This window comes from Conger conger, chromosome 10 (assembly GCF_963514075.1).
Source record: "Conger conger chromosome 10, fConCon1.1, whole genome shotgun sequence".
In the NCBI taxonomy this organism is placed as follows: Eukaryota; Metazoa; Chordata; class Actinopteri; order Anguilliformes; family Congridae; genus Conger; species Conger conger.
In genome coordinates this window covers 34,371,914-34,384,943 of record NC_083769.1, presented here as the reverse complement: position 1 = coordinate 34,384,943, position 13,030 = coordinate 34,371,914, and the positions used below count along the sequence as shown (strand labels likewise).

At 40.0% G+C, this 13,030-nt stretch overlaps 1 protein-coding gene across 1 annotated transcript in view; it reads right to left on the bottom strand.

The window, feature by feature from the left end:
• Positions 1 to 13,030, bottom strand: part of LOC133139518 (ERC protein 2-like) — a 195,134-nt gene that overhangs the window by 144,503 nt on the left and 37,601 nt on the right. The window contains exon 4 of the mRNA XM_061259094.1: positions 4,540 to 4,614. Coding sequence (XP_061115078.1) covers positions 4,540 to 4,614 — 75 coding nt within the window. The remainder of the gene's footprint in view (positions 1 to 4,539; positions 4,615 to 13,030) is intronic.

The window sequence follows — 13,030 nt, the reverse complement described above, 5'->3', positions numbered from 1 at the left end:
AAGCAGGTCATTCTCTGCAGCATAGTTTCTCCTTTGTGAACAAAGGTGGCAGGTTTTAGTGAAGAAAGCCTGCAGAAACCTCACTCTACACCAGCATGTACTACACAAATACACTTGAAATGAATTACGTTCTTCACTGAACTAATAAAGGAGTCGAAGCATCAAGGAGACTGGGAATTCTCAACTGATCAGACTGTGTTGAAGAAAATGATAATACGTTTTTTTACTTTAATGACACCCTTACCCAGCAAAGTGAATTTGCCTTTCAGAATTGCGATTGGTATTGGGTCTGATAATATGCTGTGGTTACATCTCTCATGAGGTGACAGCAGTATGCATGGGTACAAAAGATCTGGACACAAGACCTTCCACAGCCTATACCTGAAACATCTGTTAGAACAAGTGAAGGGCCTCTCCACCACAGCAGAGGGTGGGGTAAAAAAAGTAATGATATCAGAGAAATAAAGGCTTGGTACTAATTGTACTATCTTTTTCATATCCATTCATACCACAGGCTCAATGCTGCTGTAACCATAAATAATCACCATTGTTCCATAAATTTGTGACCCAGCTGGGCATTAATTCATCCATCTCCCCGGGCAATGAAGGTTTTTTCTGGATAAAGGAAAAGCAGACAGCCCAGCACAGGTGAATGCCTCAGACAGAGCGAGGCAGACAGCCGTCAACCAGCTGTCACCACCGAGTCCTTTCAAAGAGGAACTGGAGGCCCGTGAATTACCAGAGTCAGAGTCAGACATCTGCATCACAAAACGATTCCAATTAAAATATCCTGGTGCTTGCATTATGCTGCACCACAGCAATCAAAAATATCAACCGTGGAAGGGGGCAGTCCACAGACTTTTCACACAATGCCTTTGCATTTGTATTTGTGTTGATCCAAATCATTGTTACCTCCATTAGCAAAGAGTCATGACGCAAAGTTTCCCGTTCCAGCATTTACCTCAATGAGAGCTTTTTTATATTATATTCAGGTGTAACTAAAACTTACTTTGACATAACCTCCAGTTGCAAAAAAACACTGTCTTGATTACGGTTACTATTTATTTAATGCAGAATGAAGGTTGTGGGTGAATAATCCTTTTTTTCCTGGTTGGTCATTTAAAATGGAAAAATTGTAAGTCAAAAAGCAGAAAGCATAGAAAAATGAATGGAAACAGACTGTAACTAACCATTAAGGAAAATCAAGCTGCAGACATGCAAATTACATCTGTCATCCACTCAGCAGGGCCCTGCCTGCCCACTTACCATGAACACCACTCAACCAGCTGCTGGAAGGAGATGCACAAGTGCACAACAAAAGCAGCCACTAGAGGTCAAATACACCAACACAGCAAAAGAAATAGAGTGTGTGTCTCCAAATCTCCACACAGACCATATAAAACTCTCCTTTAATCCCATTAAGAACTGCTGTACGTGAGAACATCTTTGTTCTCACTTCAGAATGGGCAGGAAAAACTCAAGTCACGAGAAACCGAAGATGCTAGAGTTCATTATGGCAATGTAAACATTGCTTTTGTAAACTCTTGTGCATGTGTATGTGGGATACACACAGCTTTTGCGCTTAAAGAGAAATGCAAGATGGGAGGAGAAGAACTGTATACTCTTGTTATAGAAAGCAGGCACGAAAGAGCAAAAGGGTTAAGTTAGTAAGCACCAGGACATAATATATACTGTTCATATCAATATATATTGAAAAATGACTGACGTTTGGAGGTTAAAAAAAGAGACTTCAAGCCAGCATAAAAACAGGAGCATACTATACCTGCCATATCACATCAGGATCGAAACAGAAAGGAGGTGCTGTGTTCTGTGGGAATTATACAACACACATATTTCAGTATTTGCTGTGTATGCCATTGGCCATAACTGATGAGACACTGTCTTGAGGTTCTGCACCACCCTTTGCTAACTGATCTACATCAATACAGTCACCAGGATCTGTTCAATAAACCTGGAGCCATAAGATTCTAAAAACCTTACTAACATAAAAAACGACCCTCAAGATGCCTGAAAACTAAATTAAGGAGTACCCATTCAATGAACAAAGTAGAGAATGTTTGTTTGATGCAGGCATACCAAGAAATATTTTAAAAACAGCTACACTAATTAATACTGTATGTCACCATGCATTTTAAATAAATCAATATCCAAAATTATGTGAATTGACTAATGTTTTTAAATTAAATAGCATGAAAAACATGAAATCACATCCAATTGCAGATATTATTCAAACAGAAAAGCAGCTCGCCCACAATAGTGATTCACACTATTTTTCTTACCACTGAATGCACATTAGTCATCCGATTATACAATGGCTACCATATTACGCTTATTTGTATTTATTTGTTTATAGTGATTGCAACCCTTCATTTTCGTTTCAGTTTATCTGAAAGGAGTAATTGCTAGCATGACTGTCCTTTCAATAAAGGTGGCACGCTGACACACAGCATGCAGACGTTTGGATCCAGATCAATGGTGAAATAAGCAGCATCTCCTGCAGCAGCTGCCTCAGCGGTCCGGGGATGGACCAGCTCCTCAAAATGGCCTGGGAGCTTAAAGGAGAGGCTGATTTCACAGCAATGCGTGCAGTGAGCTGGGTCAGGAGAAAACAAAGGCAGAACACCTCTGCGGTATAAATAATGCAGCGCCAACCACCCTTCTCTGCCTCTCTGTCGAACATTTGCTAGCGACTGCGGAGGTGAAAGGAAGGAATTACTCCCCGCTAATTTCACAATGTGTTTGCAGAGCACACTGTGCACTAAATATTTCATATAAATGAGGTCATGCTTTTATTTTTCAGAAGGAGTAGGTTTAACCAGTGTTCATATCATCAAAAGAACATTAACTCATTTTGAATGGTGTACTATTTTTGAAAATGTATTTTTAAATTTTGCCTGACTGAGCAAATTCCCACCCGAATTTGGAATGCCCAACTCCACAACCATGCGTGAACCCCACTGCTGATTCAGGAGTGTGCAGACAACTGCAGCTCTCTTCCGAAACACCCGGTGTCACCAGCCTGCTCACCATCGACTACATTTAAGCTCGCAGAGTGGAGTTGGAGGAAGACCTTTCAAATGCTGCTTTAACATGCAGTCCACAGTCGCACGATCGACCAGAGGGGGTCGCTAGATAGTGATCAAACATGGACCCTTGTCCGTCTTTGATAATTACAGTATATATGGAAGTGTTAAGGTCTACTGGTCTATTTTTTGCCACTTCTCAAGTGACTCTGTTTAGTGTAGTGTATGTATCCATTGGAGGCAAGACAGTCTCGAAGAGCACACCATGATTCTATCTATAACTCTCTGGATTCTACGTTATTCATGCAAAAACATGACTAACATGAGCAAGGTTCTGAGTTTTCATTGACACCATATCCAGCACTTACTTGCTTAGTTGTCATGGAAACTATTCACTTTCACCATGATTCTTTCTTGATGCATTTTTCATGGTACGTCATACCAAATGAGACAGCCGTTTAACATTTAAAACAAAGAAAATAACCATTTAATTTAGGTTTAATCAGTAAAATGGCTAAAAGGAGAGTGGGATTGGATATAAAAATCATGCTGTTGCTGGACACACCACTTAAAATCTTCAACACATGTACAGTAATAGCAATGCCACATCTATATTTTGCAGCTAACATGAAAGGCCTGAAACAAGAGGGGAGGCTTCCATATGTAATGTTAGGGACAAACTTGAAAAATGTATTCCAGTTATTAGGCTTATCTTGACTTTCTGTGATAGACATGCCAATCCATTCTGAGACCACCACAGCTACATCATCTAAAATAAAGCACACTTGCACCCAAAATCCTTATGTTTGTTACGAGCGATGTTCACTGTATGACCTTTAGTTATTTAATATAATATGCATTCTATTATTCATTAGAAACACTCTGGTGATGGCATTGGAAGTTTTGACTGACATTTCAGGAGTTGGCACATCCTTACTTACCATAGAGGAGAGGTAGCATTACAAAACTGCTCTGCTTTAAGTGGCTCACTTATAGCATCACCTCGCCTTTGATCCTTTATTAAGATGGGACCGGTACCATACTGGGCAACAGAGATCAATAACTTCAAAAATAAAAAACAACCTATGTAATGGATCGACCATTCGGGAAGAGATTCAATTTCGTCCCAGTTATCAGGTATCCCTGGCGAAGCCAAGCTAAAAGTGAGCTATGTGTAACAACTGGCAGGCTCCCACACAAATGGTGTCTGTGGCAGGCATTCCGTGAATTAATTACCGAGTGAAAATGTGAAAACAAACACACGTTTGGATGTTACGCGGTCACGGACATGGTATTTTCTTTTTGCTTTTCTTGTTTTTAAATTGGATACACTGCACACCGTACTGGGGTGGGTGTCACGGATCCATGTTAAACTTCACAGGCAAAACAAACAGCGAGAGACAGAGAGTCTGAGCAGGGCTCAGGGGGGAGGCACAGGGATGAGGGAAAGCCAGGCTCCCGGAGGTCTGCCGGCCAGGTAAAAGGAAGGCCTTACCTTCATTTCTATGACACTCTGGAGCGCCTTGGTCTTCGCCGGGTCCTGCTGCAGTTGGTTCCTCCGGTGCAGCTCCTGCGGAGGCACCCGGTAGAAATAAGCTTGACGGCTCATCATCCCATTACTTTATGTAGACCACAAATAAAAACACAGGCACTCTTGTTTTTCTCTCTTCCTCCCTCTACTACATCTCTCTCTCTCTCTTTATCTCGTTCGGTCAGGCTGTCTCCCTCTAGCACTCACTCACTCGCTGCGTTTCTATAACCTCTCTGAAAAGCAGAAAGAAAGCTATTTTTTTTGCTACAGGTGCATCCGTTCACCATCTCATTGTTACTGAGCTCTCGTTCGCAAACAACACATTCTGCTGGCACATGCGCGATTTGCAAGCCTCTATCAATAATGAATGTCAACTGTGACCTACACGCACACACACACACCCACACACGTACACACGCACACACTGAGTAATCATCCCAACCATCCAGTCCATCTTACTGTACGGCCAAACACCTCTTCAAAAAAAAATGTCAGCTCTTTTAACGAGAGGAATTTTATCACTGAAATACATCTGAAAGATCAGGAAATCAGACCACATTGATTTGCAAAGAGTACAGCTGCAAGTAAAATCTATATTGTGCTCAAGCAAAGCTAATGAGCTGTGTCTGATCTGCACACACACCAAACCACAGTTATTATGAATGTGGATGGAATGTAATATTATCAGGCAATGGTGCTAGGGAAAATCGAATCCTTGGCCTTGCTGCTATTAAATAAATGGTGTATTTTGCAAGACAGGTACAATATGCTACCTAACATTGGGAATATGATGAAAACCATTTATTTAAGCAAGATGGAAAAGGACAAGGTAAATAGACAGGTGCAGCACAAGTTAAAATGTTTTTAAAAGCATAATGAATCATTCAGTAAAAGTGGAAGGACTCCTTTGATGCCTAATGCAGCATGAGAGTCACACCCATCTTTCTGTGACTGCCATATCACCTGACACTGCTATACTGAACAAAGCACGAAATGAAAGAAAATAAAACACAGTTTGAACTAACAACTTGAACTAGCCAGGTATTATGCAGAACTAGCAGGAACCAATATGTATTTCAAGTAAAATATTCTCAAGTATGTCATTGTTGGGATGACATGGTCACCGGAGACCTAAAATGCAAGTGTCAAAATGGCTACCGTTTTAGTTTAGTCCCATAGCGTACTGAAAGAGAAATAAAAAGAATTTCCCAGGAATACAAATTGAGGTATGAAATGGACATGTGTTACTGTCAATCAATACAAGAATGATACTGTTCAATAACTACTAGATAGCATTACAGTGTAATAGCCCAATAACTAGCGGAGTCACATTCATTTTAGGAAGGGCCTTTCACATTTGATGCTTTATATTAGAAACTGCAACCTTGTAAGCAATAATACATTAGGTTGCAAATGGCATTATCTTGTGTGATGTGAATCCTAAATGGAAATAAAAAACCTTAACATGCCCTGCATTCCACAGCAGTTTACCAAATGTAAGTGTTTACTGGAAGAGGTCAGGAAGAAGGATGACTGAAAAAACAGTAGCGAAAAGGGACACAATCCCACTCCTGTACCGTACCACATTACATCCCAGCCCCTCGAGTGGCTCACCCTCTTGAAGCCTTGCTCCCCATAGCCATAGCCTTAAAGAAAGCTGTGACACCAGCATTTTACCCTGTTTAAGCTCCTTTCCTCTTCAGTGATCTGTCCGCTATCCCTCTCTTTCACTATTTTAGCATCAACCCCATTCAGAGGAACATGACCTGTAATGAGAGCAGCATACCAGCACATACCCACTCCATGTCTCCCTCCAACACACACATGCAAGAAAGCACGCACGCATGCACACACTGTGCTACCACCTATGACCAGGAATAACTATAAACAAAAGCACTCATACACTCATACAGTAACCAGACTGCAGCGGCCTGCCTTGCACTGTGCTGGGGTCTGTATGGTTCAAAGGACAGCTCTCCCTGACATACAGCCGGGAAATCAATAAAACATAACATTGTACTTAAATAATACAGAACATACAGCGGGTCTCAAAGAAAGGATGCCCATAGGCCTACTTCAAAATAAAGTATCTCAATACATAATCTGAGGACTTCTATCCGAGCTGTGAAAGCACATATCATCCCTCAAACATAAACAACTGTACTCTTCACAGAAGACATTAACAGTATACAGTTAATACAGTAACATTCTCAGAAAAATACATATTGTGATACAGTGTTCATTTGAATATAAGCATTTCTAGCTAAAAAGACTATGGGTATGCAAAATGTAATAAAGTAAATCAAGTACAGCTGTGCACAAGCTATAAACGTGAAATAAAAGTAAACCCGACCACAAAGATATAATGAAGAAAGCATGTACACTCAGTGAGCACTTTATTAAGAATTTATTAGACTTGTTTTTTTAGACTTTTTGGTCTTCTGCTGCTGTAGCCTATCCACTTAGAGGTTTGATGCGTTATGTGTTCAGAGATGCTCTACTGCATACCACTCTTGTAATGAGTGGTTATTTTCATTATTGTAACCTTCCTGTCAGCTTTGACCAGTCTGGCCCTTCTCCTCTAACCTCTCTCATTAACAAAGTGTTGTTGCCCACAGAACTGCCGCTCATTGAATGTTTATTTTTCACACCATTCTGAGTAAACTCTAGAGACTGTTGTGCGTGAAAATCCCAGGAGATCAGCAGTTACAGAAATTCTTAAAGCAGGCCGAATGGCACCGACAATTATGCCATGGTCGAAATCACTGAGATCAAATTTTTTCCACATTCTGATGCTTGATGTGAACATTAACCGAAGCTCCTGACCTGTATCTGCATGATTGTATGCACTGCACTGCTGCCACATGATTGGCTGATTAGATAATCGCAAGAATAACCAGGAGTACAGGTGTCCCTAATAAAGTGCTCAGTGAGTGTATGTTATTAACAACATGAAGCAGAACATTTACAGTTTACCAGGCTCTTCGGAGCTCTTTCCACCGCAGCTTTTGTTATTATTGTTGTTCAATACAGGTCACAAATCACAGCAACCACAACTGGAACCCGTTTCACCTTTAATGGAGTTTTTAAGGCTCCCAGCACCGCTTTGTTGTCCCTTGAGGGGTGCACAGGCATTCCACAGCTCATGCGGTTGGCTACAGCAGCAGGTCCATATTTGTCATTGGGCTGACAATCTAACAAAGGGCCAGTGGAGCCTCTCCTTTGTGCCCATGAAACCCAACTCCGGACTGTGAGATGTCCCTGTCCATTAGCATGCTTATCATTGTCCAGACAGACATTCACCCAGACAGGATCCAGCATTGTCCCCTCATTTCCTTCATTAGGCTGTCTCTGTGCCAGAGAAACGTTAAGTGCAATGACAGGGCTGACATCCCTGAAAATGTTCTGCCCAAATTCCAGGTAGTCGTGAGGTCGGGCGAAGGCCATCCGTGCGCCCCAAGTCTATCCCTCTACTCGTGAGCCAATGAGCCTTTATCCCTGCAGGATACCCATCCTTTCATGGGCAACAAAGAGACTTAGAAATGCCGTTTACAAGCAATTTAATGTTCACGTAGAAGAATCCAAAATGACAAGAATGAGCAACACCACCTTTCTCTATAAAAAGGTGTTTCATTTTTATAAGCTTAATTACGGTGGATATCCTTTAGGCAAAGTACACTAAAGTGACCTAAAATATTCAGGAGAGGAAGCCAGACATCATTTTACTACCAATTTCGCACACAGACATCTGTGTTTTCCTCCCAACAACTCCAATTTGACAATAAATCAAAGAGGAAATGCTTGAGAAAACCAGGGGAGAGCAATTTGCTGTGTCCTCTGTTCTTTTTGATAAGGGTTGTAACTGAACATTCTCATGCTTTAAACTTCACGGGGAAAAGGCTAGTTGCACACACATTTTAACTGCTGCTCATAACTGACTACATATTATTATGCTAGTGTGATAACTGATATTATAATTATCATGACTACAGTTATACTCCCCTAAGCATAAATCCAGAACCACTTCAAATACTCACTATACTTTGCATTATGCATGATAATTAAATTATTAATCAGTTTAGCACTGTAAACGGAAACTTTAGTTTGATTTCATATTACAGCATACCTCATCCCAATACACTTTTTGCGGGCATGGCTGCTATAGAACAGCAATGTGCTCCAGGCCACAGGCATTACAGTGCAGCGTGTCTTAATTACTGTACAGCTCAAAGGCCTGATTAAGAGTGATGGGACGCAATGAATTAAGCAGCCTTTCTAAGATTTCGTTTCCCCCCCAAAAACACTAAAACATGCCTTGTACAAATTAAGGACAATTCCACAAACATCTCTCTCAGTTGTATACACATACTGACAACATACTGTATGAGAGTCAGGAACAGAAAGAGAGAGAGATGGTGTACAGACTACACACACATACACACACGTATAAATGCCATCTAAAATATTGGGTAGAAGAAAAGGAATGATAATTAGAAACAGACATCTCTAGTATGAGCAGCGAGGAATACAGGACCATAGCTAAAATTAATCCCAGTGCGCTGCTCTCCTGTGACATGTGTATAAATTCAATTCAAGCACGGCGTGATGTTGATCAGGTTTACTGAATAAATATAAACATTAATATTCATTTATGTTTGCCACAAGGAACCATTCACTCCAATCAGTTAACATAAACCTTTATACACTCACTGAGCACTTTATTAGGTAGAGCTGTACACTAGCTTGTTAATGCAAATATTGAATGAGGCAATAATGTGCCAGCAACTAAATGCATACAAGCATGCAGACATGGTCAAGAGGTCCACTTGTTTTCCGACCAAATGTCAGAATGGGGAAGAAATGTGATCTAAATGACTTCAGCCTTTATAGATGGTAACATATTAAACTCACTAGTACATTAGGCATGTAACTAAGGGGACAAAACTCAACAATAAGAGATTCCTCTATGCAGTATGCAGCTATGTAGAAAAAAATAATTTGCAGCACACCATCAACTAATAAATGTAAACTACAGTATATAGAAATGAAAGGAAATGTCTTTAAGCTTTAATAAGCTTAAAGCTTAAAGCTAAAGCTGAACTTGTAACAAAGGAAATGGCATATAAAGTTTTTAGTAAGTCACTATATGCTATATCAATGAATGCGTACTTTCTGTATGCATTCCTATGAAGGTAATAAACAATTCCATTCTTCAAATATTTTGGAGGAGAAACTTTTTTGGAAAGAAAATGAATGCATAAATAAAACAGCATCCTGACACCTCTGTCAATGAGTCATATATCAGGCACACCAGCTAATGGATGTCTTGGCTGAGACTAAGCTCACTAAGCTAGCACATTTCCCTCTTTGGAAACAGAAAGTGACATTTCTGAAATTTCAGTATGGATTCTGCACCAATGAATCAGTGAGAGAAAGAAACAGAATTAGCCCAAATCATCAAGATTTCTCAAGAAAACAAGCCCTTTACAAGTGGAGTTTACTTAATGGAACATTTAGTGAGACCTGCTATGAAACAACATAGGTACAGCAGGACAGAATATCTTTGACCGAAACAGCTTCCAACTGCAAGATTAAGTTACAAGACCATTACATAAAAGCAAGACCATTGAACATAAAACAAAAATTCACATTTCTGCAGTTGTGTTCAAGATAAACTGGCTACAAGACAAAGTGTTACAGGAATTCCGTCCAATCGCAGCACGGCATCTATTTCTTCACATTGCAGAGAACATTTCCCTACATTCTTATTGACTGCAAAAAAAGTGTTCTGGCTGGGTTACATTGTGCAGACAACCTGGACCTTTCGTGCTTTTTCTAAATATACTGCATAAAAGTGTACAACACTCAATATGAATTATACAATACAGAATTCGATGACAAGGGCCAATTCTATTTCCAAAAACAAATACTTAATTCTTAAAGAAATGAAAACTCTCTTTATTTTTACATTATTGGTGCTAATAGCGCATACACATGCATTATTTTCTGGTAAAGTTTGCTATTGCAGAGGCCCTGTTATGAAGGCCTTTTGACAGATTTTTATGACAACTGTTGTAAAAACCCCCAGTGGGCTACCCTCTTTAAAACATCATCTAGGCTTCTCAAACAAAAACTATTTTTCTTGTGTCTTTAGAGACGGCACATCTGGGGAAATCTAATTAAACAGAGATATATTTTCTTAAAATAGTGTGTGACAAATTCATCATCTTGCATCGTGTCTGTTATAAAAATAATCCAGGGAAAGGTTTTGGCTGGAAATACAAAGAATTTATCAAACTAACTTTTAAGAGCCTTTAACTTGGGAGTATATTGATGCAGGGCTTCCAAGTAAATGTTCCCTGTGTTTAATGTCCACAGCTTCTGATAAAGCTTATTCAAGTTATTAAAAATAAGAAAAGCTAATAATTAAATAATTTTAACTATTGCTTATAGCAACAAGCTGTTTTGCAGAGCGCTCTTTATAGCAGTTCCATAATACAAAACTGTGCATGACCAACTAGTAAAGCACACCTATCACTTTAAAACGGGACCTGCTCTTACAGATAGCTTTTGGAACTTCATCCCATCTGTTAACAGACTACAATCACGTTTAACAAAAAGGCTGGATCACTTGAGCGGTTAAGGCACGGTTCTATTGGGTGGATGGGTCAATCGAGCAGTTTATTGTGACAGACCTGGGTGATGGTCGGACTCAGCAGGCCATCCATGTCTCACCAGACACCAGCAACCACACCTGGTCAACCAGGGACAAGTCTTTATTATACTGTTACTATACTGTTATTAAAAGTCTCTATTGAGTCTGTACAAGTAAACATCTGTATAGGAAATATGTTTAGGTTGGCCATGGCACACAAATTCGGCAATTCAACACAATGGGAGGCTACCCCCACAATCTGCACAAGTTTACACATTAAATGCCCTTATCCAAATCCATGTCTGTGTGAGCCTGCCTGGTGGACTGCAAAATGAGGAGACATCATATATTTTGGAGGAGAGTGAGCAAGTCCTATCTGAGCCCTTTGGAAGTGAGATTTTATAAAATATATAAAAGACCAGCTTTGATACTTACAAGAGAACCTTGCGGCTTAACAAAATGAAATTCCAGAAACCTAGGGTTGTTCTTCTCTGATGAAGTTTTGTTACTTTGATAAATACTGTATTTGACATATAAAGTAAAAGACTAGTTCAGACTTGTCAGGTGTACACATAAATAAAATAATTGTGAAATTTACAGATAAGTGGTTGTTATAATCAGCCAAGCACTTTGCCTGGGTTTAATGTTTTTAAACAACCCTTCCTTCCATTGGATGACTAACTTACTTTATGATTGCCCTCATCTTATTTTCCCAGTTATTAAACACGGGCCTCTGGCCCTCATTTCTCTGAGATGTGATATCTTGTCCACGTGTCTGTTCTCTCGGTAAGGTAACCCTAGCCCTCACAGAGGTTACAGGGAGCCCTGGAGATAGAGTTACACAAGCACATGCTGCCTACTGTTGAGTTGAGCTGGCACTTCCCTCTCCACATTGGTACAGCAAAACCCAATAACAACCAGCGTTTAACAAATCACTCAAAGGCAATCTTCTCCAAAGAGACTGGATGGTTTTCAGATTCAGTCTCAGACGGAGACCGCTACGGTAATGGGTCCCTGGATATTAGCCACTGTTTGTGCCATACTCGAGTGGAGGAGTCAATGTGGAAATTTGACCAGACATCTGTGCATCCAAAAGGAGACCAGGAACTGTGGAGACCTTCGCAGGAATCTAAGGTGATTAATAGCAAGAAGCTCAACCAAAGCCTTATTGTGCATTTTTGACCCAGACCTCAAAGTGCTTTAAAGTTTCCAGCGGGAGTTCAGCACACCTTCAAACATTCTCTATATCTGGCAAAGTTTGAACGCAACATTTGTTTACTCATCCAAAATAAAAGATTTTCCCAGAACATGTCAGCTCCTGAGAAATCCGATATAGTGTTTACTGATTTAGGGGGATGCGAACAGAAACTCTGAAACCAAAATACACGCTTTCTGCAATTTCAGACAGTGGAGGTTTAAAGAGGAATAAACAAATTAACTTTGCACTGACACACTACACACGAAAATCAGAGTGCGAAAACATTACAAATGGCATGGCATTGGATTTTTGTGATAACTGACTTTTTTCACAAGTTACATTCCATACGTGTCATAATTACATTTTCTCTCTTGCGAAAACTGCATAAAGTTCAGCTTTTAAATGAGCCTATATTTTATACACTCAGTTTTCTAGACTACACAACAGAAAAGCCAATGACTTGGATTAAGTGTACAGATAGATATATGTGGTAACATCAAATGTAACATGGGACTAATGTAGTGTTAGAGATCTTGCATGTGCACAGGGAAATGATGCACTAGATAAAGGCTGCCACCCTGTGATGAAAAGCAGCATGATGT